A 25,734-nucleotide genomic window follows, 5' to 3' on the forward strand; every position below is an offset into this window, starting at 1 on the left:
GGTTTCTCAGGGACCGAGAGGTTGTTTAGTAGTTATGACTTACTACACCTTTTAAAAAAGAGCAACCTTCTCTGGGTTTTCTCAGACGTTTACAGCACAGGAGGTGGCCATTCAGCCCATCGTGTCCACACCGGTCAACAAAGATCTGACTACACTAATCCCACCTTCCAGCGCTTGGCCCATAGCCCTGTAGGCTATGGCAATGCAAGTGAATATCTAAATACTTCTTAAATGTTGCCAGAGTTTCTGACTCAACCACCCTTTCAGGCAGTGAGTTCCAGACTCCCATTACCCTCTGGGTGAAATTATTTCTCAACTCCCCTCTTAGCCTTCTATCTCTTTTCCCTTAAATCTATGCCCCCTGGTTATTGACCCATCTACTATTGGAAAAAGTGCCTTCCTTTCCGCTCAATCTATGCCCCATATAATCTTATACACCTCCATCAGGTCCCCTCTCAACCTTCGCTGCTCCAAGGAAAACAACCCCAGTCTATCCAATCTTTCCTCAAAGCTCAGACCCTCCAGCCTAGGCAGCATCCTGATAAATCTCCTCTGCACCCTCTCCAGTGCAATCACATCATTCCTGTAATGTAGTAACCAGAACTACAGAGTACTCCAGTTGTGGCCTACAGTTCCAGCATAACCTCCCTGTACTTATATTCTATACCTCGGTTAATAAAGGCAAGTATCCCATATGCCTTCTTAACCACCTTATCTACCTGCCCTGTTACCTTCAGGGATCTGTGGATATGCACATCAAGGTCTCTCTGATCTTCAGTACTTTCCAGGGTCCTACCATTCATAGTGTAATCCTTTGCCTTGTTAGCCCTCCCAAATGCATTACCTCTCACTTTTCCAGGTTGAATTCCATTTGCCACTGCTCTGGCCACCTGATCAGTCAATTGATATCCTCCTGCAGTTTATGGCTATCCTCCTCACTATTTACCATCATACCAATTTTCGTGTCATACGCGAACTTCTTGATCATACGCCCCACACTTAAGTCCAAGTCATTTATGTACACCACAAACAGCAAGGGCCCCAACACTGAGCCCTGCAGAACCCCACTGGAAACAGGCTTCCAGTCACAGAAACATCCCTCGACCATCAACCTTTGCTTCCTGCCTCTCAGCTAATTTTGGATCCAACATGCCACTTTGCCTTGGATCCCATGGGCTCTTTCTTTCTTGACCAGTTTGCCATGAGGGATCTTATCAAAAGCCTTGCTCAAGTCTATGTAGACCACATCAAAGGCATTACCCTCATCAACACTCTTGGTTACCTCCTCAAAAAATTCGATTAAATTTGTCAAACACGACCTTCCCTTAACAAATCCATGTTGACTATCCCAAATTAACCCGTGTCTCTCCAAGTGCAGATATATTCTGCCCCTCAGAATTCTTTCCAGTAATTTCCCAACCACCGAGGTTAGACTGGCTGGCCTGTAATTTCCTGGTCAATCTCTTCCTCCCTTTTTTAGTAATGGGACAACGTTAGCAGTCCTCCAGTCCTCTGGCACTTCACTTGTGGCCAGGGAGGATTTGAAAATTACTGCGAGGGCCCCTGATATCTCTTCCCTTGCCTCCCTCAACAGCCTGGGGTACATCTCATCTGGGCCTGTGGATTTATTCATTTTTAAGGCCACTAAACCTGCGAGTACCTCCTCTCTCTCAATGTTAATTTCCTCTAATATTTCACAGTTCTCCACCCTGATGTCTATACCTATGTCATCCTTTTCCACTGTGAAGACCGACGCAAAATATTCATTGAGGACTGTACCTATGTCTTCCGGGTCCACACACACATTATGTCTATGGTCCCTATTTGACCCTACTCTTTCCCTAGTTATTCTCTTGCTCTTTATATATTTAAAAAACCCCTTTGGGTTTTCCTTTATTCTACCCACCAATGCTTTCTCATGCACCTCTCTTAGCTTTCCTAATTCCCTTTTTAAGTTCTCTTCTGCACTTTTTATACTCCTCTAGAGGCTCTGCTGCATTGAGCCTTCGGTATCTGCCATAAGCTTCTCTTTTTTTCTTAATCTTAACCTTTATGTCCCTTGACATCCAGGGTTCTCTGGACTTGGTCTCCCCCCTTTGTCTTTATTTGCCCTGTACTCTTGCTATTTCCTCCTTCAATGTCTCCCACTGCTCTGACAGAGTTTTATCTGCAAGTAGCTGCTCCCAGTCCACTTGGGCCAAATCGTATCTCATCTTAGTAAAATTAGTTGACTGCCTGCCACAGGGTCCTCCTCTCACACTCTCATTCTATTCTTTTTAAACACATTCTAAAGGGGAAATTCACATTAGTTCAAGTGATATCGAAAATTGCTATCTGCGAGGTCTTTAACAGCATATCATGTGGAGGAGCCCAGAATCACTGACAATAATGTCAGGATTTCCACATTTTAGTGCACATGTGTAGATGCCAGAAAGTTGCCGTCAGTTTTACAGTTGTAATGATACTGAACGCTGACAGTTTCAGAGTCTCTGCAGCTGCAAAGCTCAGGCCATTGAATCTGTAATCTTATGACTCAGAAGTGAGTGCACAACTACTGACCAAAGGAGAAACTAACATACAGTACATGAATATAAGGATGTCATTAAGAGTCACAGAATTCTTGTACCTAGAATGAACAGGTTATCAAAGAGTCAGAAATAGGAAGGAAATTTTCCTCCTCCTCTTAGAATTCAAGTCAGAAAGGTCCCCTGCCAAATCTTTCCTCAACATTATCAAGTATACCCTTTAAAAGAACAATTATTTTTCATAAGATAAGAAATGAGGGTGTAGGCCATTCGGCCCATCAAACCTGCTCTGCCATTCAATAATATACTGGCTGATCTGATTGTGGCCATCACGCTTTCCTGACTAACCCCCATAACCCTCAACTCCCTTGTTAATCAAAATCTGTCTAAATCAGCCTTGAATATATTCAATGATAAAGCCACCCCTGCTCTGTGGAAGAGAATTCCAAAGACCAACAACCCTCAGGAAAATTCATCTCGGTCTTTAATGGGAGACCCCTTATTTTGAAACTGTGCCCCCTAGAACTAACTTCTCTCATGAGAGGAAACATACTCCCAGTATCCTCTCTGTCATCCTCCCTGTCAAGCTCCCTCAGAAACTTTCATGTTTCAATAAGATAATTCTCCTAAACTCCACTGAGTACAGGCCCAACCTGCTCAACTTTTCCTTATAAGTCAACCCCTTCACCCTAGGAATCAGCCTAATGAACCCTCTCTGAGTATATCCTTCCTTAAGCAAGGAGACCAAAATTGTACACAGTATTCCAGGTGTAATCTCATTAATGCCTTGTACAGATGCAGCAAGACTTCACTTCCTGTATATGTCATCCCACTTGCAATAAAGGCCAACATTCCATCTGCCTTCCTAATTATTTGGTCTACCTGCAAGCTAACTTTTTGTGATTCATGTACAAGGACATCCTGATCTATATTGCAGCACTCTTCAGTCTCTCTCCATTTAAATAATATTCTGCTTATCTATTCTTCCTGCCAAAGTGGACCTCATATTTTCCCATTATACTCCATCTGCTAACTTTTTGCTCAACTCATTTAACCTATCTATATCCCATTGCAGATTCTTTATATCCCCATGACTTGTTTTCCTTTCCTATCTTTGTATCAGCAGCAAATTTGGCTACAAAACAGTCTCTCCCTTCATCCAAGTCATTAATATAGATTGTAAATAGTTGAGACCCCACCACTAATCCATGCAGCCCTCCACTAGTTACAGTTTGCCACCCCCAACATTATGAGCTCTTACCTTGTGCTGTAACCTTTCATGTGGCAGCTTATCGAATGCCTTTTGGAAATGCAAATACATTGCATCCACTGGTTCCTCTTTATCGACTCTGCTTCTTACATCCTCAAAGAATGCTAATAAATTTGTCAAACATGATTTTTTCCTTTCGCAAAATCATATTGCTCTGCCTGATAGTATTATGATTTTCTAACTGTCCTGCTACTAATGGATTCTAAATGTCCCTCCTTACTAATGGATACTAGCACTTTCCCAATGACATATTAAACTAACTGGCCTACAGTTTCTTGCTTTCTGTCTGTCTCCTTTCTTGAACAGTGATGTTACATTTGCGGTTTTCCAATCTGCTGGGGCCTTTCCAGAATCTAGGGAATTTTGGAAGATTTCAACCAATGCAACCACCATCTCTGCAGCCACTTCTTTTAAGACCCTAAGATGCAGGCCATTTGGTCCTGGGGACTTGTCAGCCTTTTTGTTCCATTATTTTCCTTAGCACTTTTTCTCCAATGATCATGATTGTTTTACATTCCTTCTTCCATTTTGTCTCTTGAATTCCTACTATCCTTGGGATGCTTTCTGTGCCTTCTACTGTGAAGACAGAAACAAAATACTTGTTCAAAGTCTCTGTCATCTCGTTTCCCATTATTACCCTCTAAAGGGCCAATGTTTACTTTAGCTGCTCTCTTCCTTTTTATACTTATAGGAGCTTTTACTGTCTGCTTTTACATTTCTTGCTAGTTTTCTCACACACTAATTTCTTTCTAAGTCATCCTTTACTGGTTTCTAAAATTTTCCCAATCTTCTGGGCTACCACTAATCTTTGCAGAATTGCACATCTTTTCTTTCAATTTGATGTCATCCTTAGCTTCCTTAGGGACATATGGTGCACCCTTCTTGTATTGTCTTTCTTTCTCAATGGAATATACTTTTGTTGAGAGCTATGAAATATCTCCTTAAATTTCTGCCACTGCTTCTCTACCCTCTTACCTTTTAACTTACTTTCCCATTCTACTTTAGCCTATTGTCTTCATACCCTTGTAATTGTCTTTACTTAAGTTTAAGATAATAGTTTCAGAACCACACCTTCACTACGAGGTCATTAATTAATCCTGGCTCATTACAAATCATCCGGTCTAAAATAGTCTGTTCCCTGGTTGGTATCAGGGCAAATTGTTCTAAGAAACTGCTCCAAATACGTTATGTACTCATCCTCCAGGCTACGTTTGCCAACTTGATTCGTTCAATCTATATTAAGATTAAAGTTACCCACTATTAATGCAATACTTATCTTAAAGCCTTCATTGTTTCTTAATTTATACTCTGTCCTACAGCGTACCTACTGTCATGGGGGCCTATCAACCACTACTACTAGTGACTTTTCTTTGCAATTTCTTACCTCCACTCAAACTGATGCTACATTTTGATCCGAACCAAGATAATTGCTCACCACTGTATTGATCTCATTCTTTATTAACCTAGTCCACTCATCTCCTCTTCCTTTCTTCCTGTCCTTCCAAAACATCAAATACCCTTGAATATTCAGGTCCCAGCTGTGGTCACTTTGCCACAATGTCTCTGTAATGGCTATCATATACTCATTTGTGCTATCAATTCATCCATCTTGATACGGATGCTGCATGCATTCAGATAGAGCCCTTAATTCTTAATGTTTTACCATTTTTCCTTACTCTGACCTTATTTGCTGGTGTGCTCTTTTGTTTGTACATGCTGTGCCTTCCTATCACACTCTGGTTATCATTACCTGCATTGTTACCCTTTACTACCGCATTGTCCTTTCTCTCTAACTAAATCTCTCCTCACATAAAACTTCACTCTCACTTTTAATTTAAAGCCCCCTCTGCAGCCTTAGCTATATGATTTGTCAGTGCACTGGTCCCAGTTTGGTTCAGAAGAAGGCTGTACCAGTGGTACAGCTCCCTCTTTCCCTACTACTGGTGCTAGTGCCCCATGAATCGAAACCTGTTTCTCCCCCATCAATCTTTGAGCAATCCATTCAACTCTTTAATCTTATTTACCCTGTGCCAATTTGCACATGGCTCAGGTAATATAATCCAGAGATTATTACCCTTTGTGGTTCTACTTTTTAATTTAGTCCCTAGCTGCTCATACTCCCTCAGTCGAACCGCTTTCTTAGTCCTACCTATATCATTCAATACACACATGAACCAAGGCAGCTGGATCCTTCCCCTCCCACTGAGAGTTCCTCTCCAGCTCCAAGGAGACGGCCTTAGCCCTAGCATCGGGCACGCAACACAGCCTTTGGGACTCATGCTTTCGACTGCAAAGAACAATATCTATCCCCCTAACTAAATGCTGAGAAAGGCGGAGCAGGCATGGAAGAAGTGTACTAATGATAGTGACCAGAAGAGGGAAGAGTGGGACTGGAGATGTTCAGGTCCATGACAACAGCTTAAAGAAAAACAGGAAACATGAGTGGCCTAAAAATGGCCATTTTGCACCATCTTTTTTAGGTTCTAGTATGTCTGGGATCCAGAATTCAGTATTTGCAGGATTCTGCCATGCCTTTTATTTTAAACTAAGTGTATTGAGTGGGGTCAGAACCTGCGCAAAGCAATGTTGTCTTAATCAACAGCAAACAAGTTCATCTTCAGAAGAATCAAAATCTAATGCAAAGCTGTCAATTAGGGAATCAAATTCCATGCAACTAGAGATGCTCTATCAGCTATCTCTTTCTTCAAAAATGATCAAGTACATTGGCCAGAAAATCTTGTAAATTTTCCTACTCACCCACTAGAGTACCAAAAGTTACATTAATTGGAAGCATGAGCAAATGTTATTTCAATTTAAGTTTCCAGATGTATTGCACAAATTTGAGGTGATCAAAGGCAGTTGTCAGGAAATCACTGACCAAATTTTGTGAAAATCCAAGGGCCCATGACTGTTAACAGATCATAGAGAGCTGATAGCAAAGCTACATTGAAAATTCTCAAACATAGATGAAAACAACCCGTTCTCCTGGAAATACTTGATTTTGAGAATCACTAACATGAAAATGTCAAGAGCACTTATATTTATCATGTTTTTCAAATTTACTTAACGAAAACCCACAGATTTTGGATGCCAAACAATTTGCAAATTAATAAGTTCAGTCCTTCATATCCCAGATACCATGCCCAGTAACAAATTGACTATTGAATTCAACATTCAAACTGATACCTACAATTTTCCATGCTTTAAAACCTTTTATTCTCTCAGTCCTCTGGTACTTTTCAATGTGGCAGTTTAGGCAGGTGAGAAGCTTTCAGTCTCTACCAATGATGCTCTTAAACCAATTGATAAAAAGTATGCTACAGCAACAGGAACTGATTTATTAACTTGTTCTGCTAATGTTCAATTCTAAGTGCCCCATCTTCTCTTATAACCACCCTCCCCAGCCTCCTCAAAAGTTAAACAGAAACAGACTGACTTCATAACAGGACAAGAGACAAAAGGTTCATTGAGAAATGATGTTGTATTAACTGGCTTATAATATTGCACTCTGCTCCAACCACAAGTTGCCAAGAATAAATTACTTACTTGCTGTGACAATGCAGTAGCAAATCAATTATGAAGGTCTGCCACGCTTTTTCTTTGCTGAGTGTATCCAATGCTGTTGGAACCAGTGCAAAGCACAGCGTCATCACCTCCAGTGCTTCACAGCAAACATGTTCATCTTCAGAATCTGGTTCATTTCCTGCATTGGTCTTCAATTGCAATGACACAAAAATGCAAATTAAGGCAAGAGCCCACAATTGAAAAAGCAGCATATTCGATATTTCCTAAATTTCTTACTATTCAAGAACAATATTCAATTTGAAATTCAAGATAGTGCTCACAAACTCAACTGCACCCCCTCCTCACACTATTTTCTGCAAAGATAAAAGAAAGTTACTGGGAAGAGTGAGATAGCAGAAGAAATAAAATACTGAGTGTTAACTATTTGTTTTTAAACAATTAAAATTAAGCTTATCTCAGAAGGAAAAAAATCTTATTTAGTCCCATTTCCCTTTAACTACAGTGGAATACATTTAAGTGCACACTGATTAAAAGCATACTTCTCCAGAATTCTGATTTTTTTTTCTTGCTATTAACATATTAAAAATCAAAAACTTGAAGCACTTTCCATATAAATAATAAAATATTTTCATAACTTTTGTTGCATTACTCATTTCAGACACACATTCCATCATCAGCCGATTGATTGCGCCACAAGGACAAAAGCCCTACATCTTTTAATACAAAAGAGTAAATCATTTTTAGTTGTGCCAACCTGTTATGTTGAAAAGCCCAAGCAATAACACACAGGTGTTTCTGGACAGTTGTTAAAAGTAGTTAATGCTATCCATATTGTACTGCCAGATTATTTTATGTGCATGTAATGTTTAATTGACAAATTTGGAGAACAAATTATCTCTAATGTTTAATTGCTCAACATATTCTTCAAGCTTCATTAACTCTACATTTAAAATCCACTTTGCTGTGAATGTTTCTTTCTCTTCAGGCCAAAGGGCCAACACCCCTGTTCAAGCCAGTTTCAGATGATTAACAGAGCTCTTCAATCAGCTGATGTCATTGATACTGGAGGAAATTGCCATCTCAGCACTGAATGGAAGACTGTCCCAGACAAGTAGTAACAAACTTGTTTTACCTTGGAGACTTGGAAACTAGCCATCTCCACTGTCTCTTCTGGATCTTGAAATAAAGAACCTGTAGCTTTTTTATGCCTCTTCCAAACACCCACAAGTGCTTTACATATGAAGAATTACAACGCATAATTATGTTGTATGAATAGTTGTAATTACTTGCAAGGTACATCAGTCTTTTTTCTGTGCTCGCCATGGGAGCCAAGCCTGAAGACTACCTCAACACCCCCCTACATTTACCCCACCCCCACGCACAGGAGTTGCGCATGTGCACCTCATTTGTGGCTGTGCATTCGCCTAGCCAAAGCTTGAACCATAGTTACTCTCAAGTTGCCTTATGCCTGGAGAGGGCTTGTAACTCAGCTTTTTAGAGGGACTGGGGGGAGGGGGAAGAAGGTGGGAGGAAAGAGATGAAGAAAAATTAGGAAGGGCATATATTGCCATAAATGGCAGGCAACTCACACTTGGATAGGTTTCTTTAATATCCATCTAAATAGGTGGCTCAAACCTCAGTTTAACATTTCATCTAAAGGATGGCACCTCCAACAATGCAGCATAGCACTGAAATGTCTGTCTGGATTATGTGATTGAGTCCTGGAGTCCAGTTGGCACATACAAACTTCTAACTCAAGATGAAAATGCTATGAACTTAAGTGGAGACTCAGAGTCTTCCAGGCTACGACTACCAGTCGGAATATCTGGCTGCCTTGCTCCACTTCAAGAGTTTCACCAATTTTCTCTACTCCACTGCTGGTCAAATTGAAGATTGCTGACTTCTCTGAATTTGAAATTTATTCAGTTTACTTCAGTATATCTATAAAAATAACACCTGGAATCACAAAACAGGTGCTTATAAATAGCCCCTCACCAAAGCTGTACCCAAAAAAAACAGTGGGTAGACCAAGTGAATGTACAATGGCTTCGGTATTAAAGTCTAGCTTTACCACCATTCTATAAATTAAGTGAAGGAAAGTAAAGAAATCTCATTTGTTTAAAAGAAATAAAGTTCAAGTTTCTTGGTGCAGTCAGTAGAAAAAGGTGTCATAAACCAGAGTTCAGTATTAAATTAACATGCACACTTTCTGCCAAACACTTAAGGGGTGACCTTCTTTGGAGCTCCTCCTAATACACCACTGTAACTTCAGGAGAAATCCTGTTCATATGCATAAACATGATTTCACAAATTACAGCGAGAGAAGCTTCCAAGAAATTCACACAAATCAAATATCTATGGCCTAGCATTCCCAGTGGATATTCAACGCAAGATTGAATTCTTCAAAAACAAAGTTGCATAATGAACTTACTTTCTCATATATCTTGCTAATCTCTTCACTTGAACTGAACACAAGCTGTATTGAACCACAACCCGAGGCCCAGATGATCTTTTGCACTGCTCTAATAACACAAATGTCTGGGATGTATTTTGAAGCCTTGGAAAGAAAACAGTAAAATTAACTAAATTATGAAAAAAACTTTGGGGCTTACATGATGCAATATTGAAATAGTCACATTTTCTTTACATATACAACTATCATGAACATCAAGGGAAACATGAAAAATAAACCTATAACTTATTTTAGAATCCCAAGTCTGGTCATTCCCCTTACTGATCATGGTAAAAGGCATTAGTGGGAAATTCAATATTTCACCATTTAAGATACTAAGCATCAAATGACAAAGTGTAATGCTCCCTTGCTTTATAGAAAACTGTCAATTAGCCTATCCCAGGTCTGTAGACCACACTGACCTAACATAAAAATAGTTCCCAATTTAATTCCATATTTGGGGCAGCTTGTGTGTTTTGGGCTTGTACCTAGTGGGAATTGGGTCAAGATTTGTGGAAATATCATGCATTAACCTATTACACCATTCATAATTTCAGTATTTTATAAGATTCAAACCACAAATCAGAAAACAATTTAACACCCTACTGTTAGCCAGTAAAGCTGACAAAAAAATTCTCAAAAAAAGCTAAATTTTCACTACCTCTGATATTTACATATTGGGCCTCCTTTGTGCTCCCATTTACTTTGTCATTGATTTTCGGAGTGGTTTGCTTTGCTGCATAATATTACAAAAGCTATTTTTCTCTAATCATCTGAACCAGGTCTACTGCAATTAGCTTCATTCTTGGTTTGCTGCACAGATCTTGAAATAATACCCATCAATTTTTAACACCAACAATAGCATCCCAACATTTGTAATGCACTGGTATTTAAAATTCTAGATTTCACCTTTCAAGGCTACCACCACAAATTTATTTCTCAACCTTGAGCTAAGTGGTTGAGCTAAGGTTCCTCATAATTTTAAGGTGTTAGCATGACATTCAGCCAAGTCTATTTGAACTAATTTAGACACTTCTATAAATGGTCACTAGATGGCAATCAGGAGCAGAAACACATTTTTTCCAATATTAAGGGTTGGTGAAGCCACAGCAGTTCAGCTGCAGCTCCAGTTGAGATCAACTAACTTAATAGTCTTGTGGTCAAGCCTGGGACCTTTATGGTCTGTCTATCTCAATAACCACACTATTCTGTACATTTACCAACTGAGCCATTTTGAAAGTCCAAAATTCATGTTTTGTTTGATTTGCTTCCTTTCAATAAAGCACTGGAGAACAACACTGTCAAAACTTAAACAAAAATGTAAAAGCTTTTGATAAGTACACAACCTTGTCATGGTATTCAGCCAGACAGATCAAGAAGGTCCCAATCTATGCTGAGTTAGCTGATAAACAGGGGCAGTAAGGGCACTATAGTTGGTCTCAGTCAGTCTAAAGAAGGAAGAGGAGAACTGTACAGAGTTCCTGCTTCTTCTTGCTACCCATAGCAATGGCTTGCTGGAAAATGTGCTAAGGATAAATCGGAGGAGGACAGGATTAGTCAGCTGAGATGCTCTCTAATGTCAATTAGTCTGACAGCTCTATCTAGGCCTATGTGAAGAATGAGCACTGAAGCAAGGTTACAGAGTTTCCAGAACCCAAGGAAAAATACCTCAGCATGAGTTAATGCACACAGAAGAGGAGGAATTAAGAAAATTCGAGGGAAAAAAGCAATAGAAATCTCAGTAAGAGCATTTGAATAGCATCAACTGCTTATATTTATTAACCTTAGATTAATCATCGAGGCAAAAAAGATTTCTGAAAAAAGTTTCAAGCCAAGTAAGGCGTCTTACAGGTACAATTGCTCTAAATATAATTAATGCTTTGAGAGGAACCAAACTTTTAGAATCTGCACAAAAAGCCCAACAGGACACTGCAGCTAAGCACAAAACCAAAAGAAAGAAAAAAAGCGAGCATTATTTAATCAAGAGTTATAGCTATATTTCAGCAAAGAAAGAACTTGATTTTATATAGCACCTTATCACATTCTTAAGATATCCCAAAATGCTCCATATAAATTAATTACATTTGGCCCAACAAATTCCTGTTGGCATTGTCCTCCACCCAAGCACTAGATCTCAAAATGTGTCCTATTCTTTTACTTTCTTTCCTTTACCATCTTTACAACCAATTCATCTAATGCGTGACACCCACCCCATGTCCCTGAAACATAATTCTTTTATTTTGTTGCCCTTTTCATTCCTTCTATTGTTGTTGTTCTGGAATATACTATTCCCTCTGCTTGCTAGTCATTATTCTCCTATTGTTATAATTTTCTTGCCCATCTTTTGTTTAAATCTATTGACAAAGTCATGCTTGTGCAATGCATAGTTTATTTACATCAATTTATGAAAGTGAAACAGCTCTGCAATCCCAATCTGAAATTGGCATTCATCCCTTCTACTACATTCAATTGGCCAAATCACAACCATGTTCTTTAAATCTATGCCAAAACAACATAAACTACCTGCATTTATATAACCGTCAAGCCACATAAGGAGATACTGGGCCCAATGATCAAAAACTTGATCAAAGAGGTAGGCTATAAGGGGTATCTTAAAAGGGAGAAAGAGATGTAAGAGAGCGGTGGGAGGGAATTCCAGAGCTTAGGGCCTTTGCAGCTGAAGACACAATTGTCAATGGTGGAGCATTTAAAAATCGAGAATACTTGAAAGACCAGAATTAGCAGAGTGCAGGGATCTCACGCCATTAGAGGTCTGAAGGAGATTACAGAGATGGAGAGAATCAAGGCCATGGACGAATTTGCAAGCAAGGATGATAATTCTAAAGATTGAGGCATTGCTTAACCAGGAGCCATCGAGTGTCAGAAAGCATAGAGTAGAATGATGGGTGAGATTTGGAGCAAATTAGGGCACAAGCAGCAGTTTTGAATGACCTCGCAAGTTTGAGGGGGTACAACTACTGAGGCTAGCCACAACTGCATTGGAATAGTCAAATCTAGGAGCTAAGAAAAGCATAAGGTTTCAGCAGCAGTTAAGTTGTAGCAAGGGCAAAGTCAGACAATATTAGAGGTGGAAATAGGCAGCCTTAGTGGTCATGCAGTTAATTGGTGGCAAGGTCAATTCACACGATGGTTCAATGTCAGACAGCTGGCAGGAAGAAGAATGGAGTCAGTGGCTAGAGAATGGATTTTGTGACTGCAACCAAAAATAATGACTTCTGTCTGTCCAATACTTAGCTGGAGATGAATTCTGCTCATCCAGTAATGAACATAGTCAGTAAAACAGTCTGATATTTTAGCGATGGGGAGGCATTGAAGGTGGAGATGAGGAAGAGTTGGGTATCATCAATGCACATGTGGAAACTGACTCTTTTTGGATGATGTCGCCAAAGGGCAGCATGGAGGTGAAAAACAGGAGGGGAGCCAAGGTTAGATCCTTGGAGATCACCAGAAGTAAATGTGCTAGAACAAGCAGAGAAGCATTGTAGGTAATTCTCTAGTTGTGACTGTATAGGTAAGAATGGAACCAGGCAAGTGCAGTGCACCCAGCTGGACAACAGTGGAGAGGTGTTGGAGCATATTTGCACGGTCAACTGTATCAAAGGCGCAGACAGATCATAAAGGGCGAAGAGGAATAGAAGGATCCAAACAAGGACAGAAAGATGGACAAGCACATTCAAGTACTTTGGAAAGGGAATGAAGGTTGGAGATGGAGCAATAATTTGAAAGGAAGTGGGGTCAAGGGTTGGCTTTTTGAGGAATGGGTGATGAAGATAGATTTAAAGGAGAGGGGAACAGTACCTGAGAAGAGTTATTAATCTCAGCTAACATAGGGGTCAGGAATTGCCTATTTTTATTTAAGTCAGGAATGGAAGTTGGGTGGTCAGCAGTTTAAGGAGGAATTGGGTCTAGAGATAAGTCTCATTGGTAAGACAAACTGGAAGAGAATATGAGTGGAAATAGGAACAGCGCTCGATAAATATACAAATTTAGAGTTAGAGTGGGGGAGAGGGGGGAACAACTTCAAGTACATCAAGCCTGGTGGACTGAGGAAGGAAAGGGAGTAGAAGAGGCAGTTTAACATATAGTCTCCATCTTAGTAATGAAAAAGTCCATGAGCTCCTTGCATTCTAGAGGTGAGGGTGCAGGCAGGGAGAGTGAAGAGTGATTTAAGACTGTGTGGTGAGGAGAAACCATGTGCTACCTTTGCCTTTTTGGATGATCTGTGATACTGCACAGTTTGGAGATGGAGACCGGGGCTCGATAATGCTTGAGATTTGGCGAGATTTTGGAGAGTGAGCAGGAAGAGTTGAGACAGAGGTTGAAATCACCAAAGATGAAAAGTTGCTTGGTGCAAGGACAAAGGGAGGAAAACCAAGAAGATGTCTGAATGAGAAACATAGTGAAATACTTGGGTGGGCAGTATAGAACAAGAATTTTAAGAAGGAGGTGAGAGGTGGAACAAGGCAAGATACTCACAGGATGAGAAGTTGCCAGGGCATTCAGAAGTGAGGACTATACCAACATGACAGTTTCAGCAGGAAAATTGGGAGAAAATATAGCCAGGAACGGAAGCTTCGTTGAGGGAAAAAGTGTCACTTTCTGTCAACCACATCTCCATCAAGGCCAGAATGTCAACATAACCATGTACAATAAGCTCATGGACACAGGAGTCCTTTTACAAAGGAGCACACATTCTGGAGGTTGATGTGGAGAGCGGTAGCGATTCTCAATCCACTGGTAGAATACAGTGGATCAGATCTGGGAGCAATGAGAGGGATGGAAAGGGAGGTTGCTGGCAAGGGTAGCAACCTGACAACCCTTTCAGCTGAGCTTCATCTCCCCATCTTCAAAAGGTTCCCCTTCCTTAAAGAACATTTCTGAAGCAGGCTATCGGACAGCTTTCATGGCCATTTTACTTCTGGTGCTAATACATAAATTTAAACCCCCATCAGGATTGCTAATCCAGCACTTCAACCACTAAACACTACTTAACAGTCTGGGCAGAAATATTTTTTCAGAAAGTCTCTTCATAAGATTCGGCAGAGGTCAGGTATAGCATGCATTAGCTGCAGAGTAAATTACTATCCACTCTGCAACTAACCCAGCCGCAAAAAGCAGCCCTAGAAGATAATTGCATCCTTTTTGATTTCTTCCATCAACCATCCGGTGGCTGAAGTAACACTGCCAATTAGCATAGAATTGGAGGTAATTTTTGTGCTGAATGAACTGTCCAACTGTCACTCAACTGATGCTGCCCAAACTTTTCACAAAAGGCTCTTCAAGCCATGTAACAAATTAAACTTTCAACCTATCATTCTAAACTGTACTGAACTTGGGTTCAGGGTGAAAGGCTATTGTCAAACTCACTGTGCAAAGTTCCCAGGTGCACTGTTTAAAATCTGTGTCACTGGACCATAACCATATGCATTTGTTTAATACACCAATCATTGCTCTATATGCACTGTAGCCAATTTCAGGTGATATCAGATAATTTGGTAAACATTTGAACCAGAAATAGACTCGAGTCATTATAGCACAGGAGGACCTTCAGTCCAGAGAGCAATCCAATCAGTCCCATTTCCCACTCCATTCCTGTAACCCAGGTAGTTTATTTCTCTTGTGCCTAGGATTTCAAAAGATAATTGGATTCATTGTCTCTGCTTCCACCACCCTTGTAGGCAGCGAGTTCTAGGTCATTACCACTCACTGTAAAAAAAAAACTTGCCCATCTCTGTGTCCCACTGGACCTCATACCATCAGTTAGTTTTTTGTACTTACCTTAGCAAATCCTGTCATAATCTTGTACACTTCCATCAGATCTCCCTTCAACTTATTTTTCTCCATGGAAAACCCCAGCTTGTCCAACCTAACCTTCTGGCTAAATTCCCTCAGCTCTGGAACAATTCTGGTAAATCTCTTCTGCATCCTGAAGGACCTTCACAACCTTCCAAAAGTGTGGTGACCAGAACTGGACACAATACTCTAGTTGTGGCCTAACCAGAACTTTGTAAAGATTCAGGATAACTTCCCTATTTTTGCACTCAATCCCTCTATGAAGCTCAAGATTCCTTATGCTTTGCTAGCTACTCTCTCAGTATGCCCTGCCACCCTCAAAGATCAATGCATATGAACCTGCAGGTCCCTTTGCCTCTGCACACACTGTAGCATTGTGCCATTAAGTCTATATTGCCTCTCCAGGTTCCTTCTGCCAAAATGCATCACTTCACACTTCTCCATCTGACATTTGTCTGCCCATTCTGCTAGCCTATGCCCTGTTGCAGTTGATTAGTATCATCCTCACTATTTGCCATACCTTCAGTTATCATAGGAAAATTTGGAAATTTTACTATTTATTTCAATATCCAAGTCATTTCTATATTTAAAAACAAAGGTGACTCTATCACTGACTTTTGAGGAACACTGCTCCCTACGATCTCCAGACTGAAAAATAACCATTTACCACGACGTGCTGTTTCCTGTCCTTAAGCCGTTTATCATCCAGCTTGGCACTGACCCTTCTATTCCATAAGCCTCAATTTTGTTAAACAGCCTTTTATGTGGTACTTTTTCAAAACACTTTCTTAAAATCCATATAGACATTAGCTGCTACAGTTCCTTCATCAACCTGTTCTGCTACATCAAAAAATTTGCATAGGTTAGTCAAATACAATTGCCTTTTACAAATCCATGTTGGCTCTCCTTAATCAACTCAAACCTCTCCAAGTACCTGTTAGTTTTTCCCTTGATTGTTTCCAAAACTTTACCCACTACTGATATCAAATTGACCAGCCTGTAGTTACTAGGAATATCCTTACAACTTTCTTGAAACAAATGCCACATTTGCCACTCTCCAATCCTCTGATACTTCCCCTATATGTGGGAGAGATTGGATGATTATGGCAAGCCCTTTCGCTTTCTCCAACCCCACTTCCTTGAACATCCTCGGATGCAAGCCATCCAGACCAGGTGACTTATTTACTCTTAAGCATAACCAACCTTTTCAATGCATCCTGTACATCAATATTCACCCATCCATTGCCTCTACCAATTCTGCTTCTATTAATATTTTGTCAGCACCCTTAGTAAACGATACAAAGTACTCATTAAATATTCTAGCCTCACCCTATGTCACTAGACATATATATCTCCCTATTTGTCCTTAATAGGCCCCACCATATCTCTTACTACCCGCTTACTATTTTCATACTGATAGAAGATTTTTGGGTTTATTTTAACTACCATTCTATTTGCATATTCTCTTTGCCAATCTTATTTTCCTCTTCAAATTCCATCTTAGCTTATCGTATTTGGCTGGGTTCTCACTTGGTGAATTCACCTGACATACATCATGTCCCCTCTCTTTTGTTTTATCATATTCCCCACCTTTCACGTTATTCAAGGAGCCTTGGCTTTGGTTCTCCTGCCTTTACCTCTTATTGAAATGTTACGAGTCTGCACCTGAAACATCTCCTCCTTAAAGATCACCCATTGTTATGTTAATAGTTTTTCCTGTCACTCTTTAGTCCCATTTTACTCTAGCTAGATCCCCTCCTAACGAGGTTTGCCCTTTTCCAAATTAGAAGTTCTACTTTAGATTGTTCCATGCTCTTCTTCATTGCTACTCTAAATCTTATGATATAATGATCACTCTTCTCCCACAGACACTTGGTCCATCTCATTCCCCAGCATCACATCCAGCAATGCCTTCTTGCTAGTTGGGCTGAGAACAGAGTCAAGGAAGTTCTCAACACACTTCAGAAATTCCTTCCCCCTTACCTTTACTCTAACACTACCCCAATCAATATTTGGGTAGTTACAATCCCCCAGTATCACCATTGTTGGATAAGAAGGCAGTTCCCAAGGAGTTCAATTGGTAATCATTCATTAACAAGCTAAGTACCCATTTGCTATGTATAAAAACGGAAAACAGTTGAGACAAGGATCCTGTTTTATCCACCAAAATAAAACTCTGTTTGAAGAAGCCAGTCTTGGTCTTTATCTTATTGTCAAGCAAGCTTTGGGACTATATCAACCATGCTTACACATCCCTGTGATTTCTCTTCAGATATATTTCTCTATCTTTTTCTCTTTATTTGAAGATCTGTAAAATACTCCCAAGTGGCATGATTTTGCTTCTCTAACCAAATGGATTCTGTCCTTGCCCCCTCCTTTCCAACATAATAGCTTTCCTAATCAGTACTGCCATATCACCTCACTTTTCCCTCCCCTTTCTTTTCAGAACATATAACTTTGAACATTAAGCTCCAGTCCTCGCCATTTTTAAGCCACATTTCGTAAATCTTCCTAAACGTTCATAGAATCAGACAGATCAAGTCTGTTATAATGGGTGGCAGTCCTGCCCCAATCCTGCACTCTTTGGCAGAGTGAAGTTAACCCAAGAAATAACATGAGCTATGTATTTCAGTGTTTTAATCTCCTGCAAATATTGACTATATTTCCAAAGGGTAGCTGCAGAAATTGCGGCAAACTCTGCTGGTTTTTCCATCTAAGTGGTACCCAAAAAGGTATCTGGACACAGCTGATAGTGAGAAGACATAACTGATGCACAGATGTGTGTCTTAAAATTCTAATATATGCAGTCACACTCTCCAAGTACCTAAACCCAGAGCTTCAGCACAGGCTACATCTATGCTTACAAGAAAGAATGAGTTGGGATACTGAAGGTCTGGTTGGCTCAGTTAAAAGTTAGCAATTCTGCCACCAAGAGACCTGGCCAGTTTCAACCTTTCATCAGCAGGCATATTTATCTTTGAGATAACTGGCACCTAGAGATACTATCACTTCTCGAAGATAATGACATATTTGGAAGTAGGCAACTGTCAAGTATCTATTTGAGCTCTTGTTAGGCAGCAGCAGCAGATCCCAGCCAGAACAGCTTGGCATAATACTTGTGGATATATGGCACCATCTTCCTCACCACAGCATTAACACAACTATGTGCCATAAAACTGTGGTTCTACCAAATACAAGTGTGGAGCTCCAACAACAAAAGTGTGTTTTTGTGCAAACCATACAAGCGAAGCACTGAACCATGGTATACAAGCACATCTTCAAATACTCTGCTTACAGCAGCTCCCATTCCGAACCTCAAAGCTACATCAGTTAAACAAAATCTACGCTGCTGCAGGGTGAAAGGTCCACTGATCAAACACTTCATCCAAGTACTCACGTAAAGGCCTACAATAATTTATCTGAAAATTGTCAGTAGTTGTAAAATTTCATGTAGCTTCTTTTGAAGTGGTCTATGGCTCTATGGTTGTTACTGTAGTCATTTAAGGTGCGAAAGAGGCTCAGGAACCAGAAAAATGTTAGAATTTTGGGGAGAAGTTTGAGAAAGTTTATTGATGCTAATGTTAAGGCCCAGGTGAAGTGTAATAGTGTTTAAATTTAAAGTAAAGCTCCCTTCCAAAGAGAGGATCTACTACCTGAACTAGTGTGGCATTTTTGTCACTATTTCCAATACCAGTGATTCTGCATACTATGCAAAATTTCCAATTTGGTGCCATTTACTCCCAAGTTGGGACCAATTCTACAACAGAGTCCCAAGTCCAAAAGAAACTGGGCTGAGACCATCCAAACTGCTTTGATTTCAACTGTAGATGAAAAGAGTAATCATTGCTAAAAGGTAAACTACAAACTGCTGCATGAGTCACTTCCCAATAATTGGGCTGCATCATCAAGCAGGAAGGAGAAACCTTCTGTCAAATACGCCTGCCACTACAATATATTAAGTCCTCAAGTTGTGGTTACATTTCTGAAAATCACAATGTTAAGTGAAACAACTTTAAGTGAATCAAAGGCTCCAGTAGGAATCAATGTAAAAGCCAGAGGTAGGTTCCTTTGAACATTTCTCACCCAGAAAAAACGAGGTTGAAACACTATCAGAAATGTGCAGCACTGTGCATTCCTAGCTGAAAAAACTTGCAAAATAAAATACATCACTAAAAGACAATAGAGTTCAATAAAAAAAAATGCACTCACCATACAGGTACATGTGCAGTACTTTTATAGATTGACCAGACTCCATCTAGTGGCAGATGTTGGTTGGTGCAGGTAGTAGCTGAAGTCCCAGAACTGCCTGCTCTGACCAATATCTGCCACTAGATGAAGCCCAGGAGCCAGGCGAGGCCCGGGGGCAGGGGCAGGAGGCCAGGCGAGGCCCGGGGGCAGGGGCAGGAGGCCAGGCGAGGCCCGGGGGCAGGGGCAGGAGGCCAGGCGAGGCCCGGGGGCAGGGGCAGGAGGCCAGGCGAGGCCCGGGGGCAGGGGCAGGAGGCCAGGCGAGGCCCGGGGGCAGGGGCAGGAGGCCAGGCGAGGCCCGGGGGCAGGGGGCCAGGCGAGGCCCGGGGGCAGGGGGCCAGGCGAGGCCCGGGGGCAGGGGGCCAGGCGAGGCCCGGGGGCAGGGGGCCAGGCGAGGCCCGGGGGCAGGGGGCCAGGCGAGGCCCGGGGGCAGGGGGCCAGGCGAGGCCCGGGGGCAGGGGGCCAGGCGAGGCCCGGGGGCAGGGGGCCAGGCGAGGCACGGGGGCAGGGGGCCAGGCGAGGCCCGGGGGCAGGGGGCCAGGCGAGGCCCGGGGGCAGGAGGCCAGGCGAGGCCGGTGGGGCAGGGGCAGGAGGCCAGGCGAGGCCGGGGGGGCAGGGGCAGGAGGCCAGGCGAGGCCCGGGGGCAAGGGTGTCAATTGGGAGTGCAGAGGGGTACAGATGGCGAAAGTAAAGCGTTGTTTGTGGGGGGGGGAGTTGAGCGGCAGGCCACAGAATGTGAAGTCTGTGGCAAACTACGTTTAAGTAAAATTTGCAGCGTTAAATGGATACACTGACACTACCTTATTAATGACCTTGAAGTGAAATGACTGAGTGAAGCAATATTAAGCGAGGACTAACTGAATGCACACTTGTGAAGCATGAGTATCATTGAGGAGACTGATACCAATCCTTCATCTTCAGAGGCCAGTTTAGGAGTGCAGCCCACATGATTGTGCTGGTCTATTCAAGCCCTCACCAAGCTCCTGAAAACTTGTTATGCAGTTTGCCACTAAGTGCTCATAGTAATTACATGCAAGGAGAAAACGTAGATAGGGCAGGACACCTTGGGTCCACGCTCCTAAAGCTAAAAAGAACTGAGAGGGCCATAATAAATGAACATCAAAACAGTAGCTGCCTTCTGGTTAACTGACAATCTGGGGTAATTCCTGATGTTTGGGCAATAATAGGAGAGAAAATTTGGTTGAAATAAGCTTGCACCTTACTACTGCCATCACCCCCTGGATCAACAATAATCAGTCTTCTGCCTTATATTTTAGGGGAGAATTTGCTTTGCCTGTTAGGCATTGAAGACCTTTGATCCATTATGGCTTAAAAGCCTGAACAGTTTTGAGACAACAAAAATGGGAGAGAAACCATAAACTTTACTGATTTAATCATTTTTGTATCTTGGCAAAGTTACTACATCTCTTAGGCAACAAAAGCACTCTGACAAAGCTGCTCCACACTTAAGAAATCTACTCCATTAGTTTCCCTCACAGCCATCTAAAGCGGAGGTTCCGCTCTCACTTTCTTAGATAGCACAATAATGCTTAGGGCAAATGTTACATATGCCTTCAATTAGTTCCTTTCTCAACAAAATGTGACATTTTTTCTGTCTGCATTGAGAAGAATCGTGCTGATCAATGGCTGTAATCTTTATTTTAAATAAATGATGGTCTGAACATATTGGAAATCAAAATTGCTTCTTCCATCCAACTCCACTTGGCTCCAACATGCTTGATTAAGTAACAAATCCACTAATGGGTTCTGGCAATCAGATGGAAATATATTAAAGCTTTGTGACAACCAGTTATGATCTTTGGCTGAGAGCTCAAATGAAACATACAGAACCAGGTAATTGGTTAATGAAGCTAAATCTCGTTTATTCTTGTGTTAATACTGCTATTTCTCAATGTAATTACTTCTGGGAGCCAAGGGAAAGTAGCACGATAGTGTACAAAGTTAACAGAAATACAAACACCACTTTAATTAATGGATCCTATTTTCTATATGCCAAGATAAGCAAATGGTCAGTTGGATCTGTGATCATAGACTAGTGAAGACTGGTGTCGGGCAGGGGAGCGGTTTGGTGATCAGCATTAGTCAGAAGATTCAATTTCTCGCCTGGTCTGAAATCTCAATCAATATCTGAGCAACATTTACAAAGTTTTTTTATATTCAATTATGTATTATGTTCTTTTTGAAGTTAGATGATTTCTTTTGATCCTTGTAATAAAATTCATTTCTATTACTCAACAGTAGTGAAGAGGATAACAATGATCAAGATCCTTGTTGCATGCATTCGACAATTATAATCCGCAATCCTAAAACAAAAAAAACACTAACCTCGTCTGAAATCTGTTGTGCCAAGCGAATGGCTACATTTCGCAACATACATTCTGAAGTAGGATTAGGAATGTTATGCAAAGCATTCTGTAGAACTACAGCCTGGCTATGAGTAGCATGATTTATCTGTTTAAACATAAAAAAAGAACTTAAACAAAATATGGTATAAGCACATTTTGATATCTTGAAAAAAAAAATGAAAGCTTATGCAACCCAAAGGATCAATTACCTTAGATTTAATGTCTTCATATTGGAAACAAAGGTTAAGTAAGGTGTAAAAGTATTCTCAGCCACAAATATTATAATCCCTCAAGAAATACAAGCATGAACAAAATTTATAAATTGCATCACACCAAAAGATGAAAACAATTATCTTTTAGCATCCTATCTATATAGCAGAGAAAGGGTTTGTATGACAGATGTCAGGTTGATGATACAACGGAGAACCAGACTGATCATAAGGTCAGAAGGGAAAAGAAATAAGAGCAGCAGCGAAAAGAGCATGAGAAGAGGCTGGTAACCAACATAAAAGGGAATCCAAGAAGTTTTCTATGGGCATATAAATAATAAAAGGGTGGTAAATAGAGGAGTTGCGACAATTAGGGAACAAAAAGGTTTTATCCATGGAGGCAGAAGGCATGGTTGAGGTGCTAAATGACTACTTGGCATCTTACCAAGAACAGTGTTGTTGCCAAAGTCGTAGTGAAAGAGGTGGTTGTTGAGATATTGGATGGGCTAAAAACTGATGAAAAGGAGTTACTCGAAAAACTGACTATTTAAAGTTGATAGCCCTGAACTTCCTCAGGGTGGCAATCAGCATTGGATTGTCACTCCGTGCCCAACTATTTAGGTTTCTCTGCCTGTCACGCCTGACCTTCCAACTCAGTCCTGTGCAGGTGGGGGGAATCTGTGTGAGCAGGTTGTAGGAGACTCCTGGGGGGTCAGGGAAGTCCTGTAGGTGGGGGGAGTCCTGCGGGGGTAGAGGGATTCCCGTGGGTGGGTAGGCAAAGAGGTCCCCTAGTGGAGTTGGGGAGTCCCATAGGGGTTGGTTTGAGTCTGTACAATAGTTAGCTGGAAATTATAAGTGGTTTTAATTCTAACTTTTCTCAGGTAACTATAGACCTATCTAAAGTTTGAGATTTAAATCGTATTTTCAGATGGCTCCTCCTGGGCAATTGCCCTGCACTGGAATTTGCACTTCTGGGCAACCGCTGTGTAAACCTTACCTGTGAATTTCCGAAGGAGATTGCCCAGCGCATCTTTGGGGTACACCCCCCAATACGATACTGGGGAGTTTAGAAATTACGACAAGAGGACCGGGGCAGATGAAATAGATCTGAGGGTACTGAATGAAATAAAGGGTGCAAATTGCAGGGGCACTGGCCATAACGTTCCATCTTCCTTAGATAAAAAAGATAGAGGACGAAGTATGGCTCCAGATGACTTGAGAATTGCAAATCTTGCATCCTTGTTCAAAAAAGGATGCAAGGATAAGCCCAACAACTACAGGCCAGTTTGCTTAACCTCTGTGTTGGGAAAGCTTTTAGAATTGATAATCCAGGACAAAATTACTTGTCACTTGGACTGATATGGATTAAAGAAAGTCAGCATAGATTTGTAAGGTGCAAATTGTTTGATTGAGCTTTTGATGTAATAATGAGAGGATTGCAGAAGATAATGCAGTTAACGTGCTGCACATGAACTTCCAAAAGGGGTTTGAAGAAGTGCTACTTAACAGGCTTGTCAGCAAAATTGAAGCTGTGAAAATGGGAATAAAAGGGACAGTGGCAGCATGGATACCAAGTTGGCCGAGTGACAGGAAACAGTAGTGGTGAATGGATCTTTTTTGGACTGGAGGGAGATATATAGTGGGGTCCCCCAGGGCAGGTATTGGAACCACTATTTTTTTTAATATGTATGCATGACCTAGGCTTGAGTGTGCAGGGAGCAATTGCAAATCTTGAAGATGACACATAACTTGGAAGCACTGTGAACTGCGCGGCGGGTATTGATGGAATTCAAGAGGACACAGGCTGGTGGAATGGGTAAACACATGGCAAATGAAATTTAACACAGCAAAGTGTGAAGTGATACGTTTGTGTTAGGAAGAATGAGGAAAGGCAACAGAAATTAAAGCATACAATTCTAAAAGGAATGCAGGGGCAGAAGGACCTAGGGATATACCTACACAAATTGTTGAAGTTTGCAGGGCAAGTTGAGAAAGTAGTTAATAAAGTATACTTGATCCTGGCCTTTATAATTAGGGACAAAGTACATATAAGCCAGGAATTTACGGTGAACCTTATTAAACACGAGTTTAGAATTAACTGGGAGTAGTGTTCTCAATTTTGGGTACCACACTTTAGTAAGGATGTGAAGACATTGGAGAGGCTGTAGCAAAGATTTAGGAGAATGGCTGCGGGGATAAGAGACTTCAGTTACAAGGCTGGGTTAGTAAAGCTGGTACTATTCTCCTGAGAGAAATTTGAGAGGAGTTTTGATAGATGCGTTCAGAATCCCGAGGGGTCTGGACAGAGTGGATAGGGAAAAACTGCTCCCTTTTTTGCAAGGATCGAGAACCAGATGCAACAGGAGGAAAAACTTTTCTATGCAGCGAATGGCTAGAATCTGGAATGCATTGCTTGGGAGTGTGGTACAGAGAGATTCAATCATGGTTTTCAAAGGGAATTGTGTTATTATCTGAAAAGGAAAAAAATTGTAGGGCTATGGGGAAAAAAAGCAGGGGAGTGGGACTACCCGAGTCCCTGAATAGCTTTGACAGACAGCCGGCACAAAAACAACAAAACCACAATCTCTTTCTGTGCTGTAACCATTCTATGATTCTAATGAAAAGAACTGCACATTTAAGGACCAGATTAGATAAAGTCTGCAAGAAACTACAAGTCCACATCTTTAAAGGAATTCAGATGAGGTCAATCTATCATAATCGTCATCTAAATTTCTCCATCTTGAACCAATTACAGCTCTCAGGCTGCATGTTTAATTTACTTTTCTTATCAAAATCAGCAATTTGACCAACTCACACTGCCAACATCTTCCATGTCCTTAACATTCAGAAAGAGACATCAGGCTTTTACCACTGGTATGAAAGTATCTTATTGTATTTTAACAAGATTCTGCATAAGAAAAAATGGATACGTACTGGTGAAACAGTGCTTGAACCTTCCACAACTGGCTGAAACGCTTCTGCCACAGCTCTAACATGACCATATCCAACTGCTGTGAGCAATAATTTGGCTATTTTTAGAGCATTAAGATATGCAGCCCTTCGCGTCTCCATGTCTGCATTTAGCAGGAAGTTATTCCTGGTTAGTATGCCCAGAACAAGGGATACACCGCCACTTTTTAAAAAGTTGTATTGGAAATCACTTGCATCTTCTCCCAAAGGTGCACTGGCAGGCATTAACAAAGCATAAACTACCTGCACGTTAAGAGAAAAAGTAATTTAATACACATCATTCAATGTCAAATTTTATTTCAGCCAAGTATAAATGTTAAGCCATCATTACATTCCAAAGCAGAAATCCAATTTTTTT

The 25,734-nt window shown here is 41.0% G+C and overlaps 1 protein-coding gene across 2 annotated transcripts in view; it reads right to left on the bottom strand.

Annotated features, from left to right (window-relative positions):
- Nucleotides 1-25,734, bottom strand: part of usp9 (ubiquitin specific peptidase 9) — a 290,030-nt gene that overhangs the window by 106,789 nt on the left and 157,507 nt on the right. For both annotated transcript variants that reach the window (XR_013579171.1, XM_078559739.1), the window contains exons 23-26: nt 25,341-25,619; nt 22,178-22,303; nt 9,752-9,877; nt 7,342-7,508 (exon numbers count right to left, since the gene is read on the bottom strand). Coding sequence is in view for 1 of the 2 variants with exons in the window: in XM_078559739.1 (XP_078415865.1) it covers nt 7,342-7,508; nt 9,752-9,877; nt 22,178-22,303; nt 25,341-25,619 (698 nt within the window). In the remaining variant the exon portion in view is untranslated. The remainder of the gene's footprint in view (nt 1-7,341; nt 7,509-9,751; nt 9,878-22,177; nt 22,304-25,340; nt 25,620-25,734) is intronic.

Source organism: Cetorhinus maximus, chromosome 16 (genome assembly GCF_964194155.1).
Source record: "Cetorhinus maximus chromosome 16, sCetMax3.hap1.1, whole genome shotgun sequence".
In the NCBI taxonomy this organism is placed as follows: domain Eukaryota; kingdom Metazoa; phylum Chordata; class Chondrichthyes; order Lamniformes; family Cetorhinidae; genus Cetorhinus; species Cetorhinus maximus.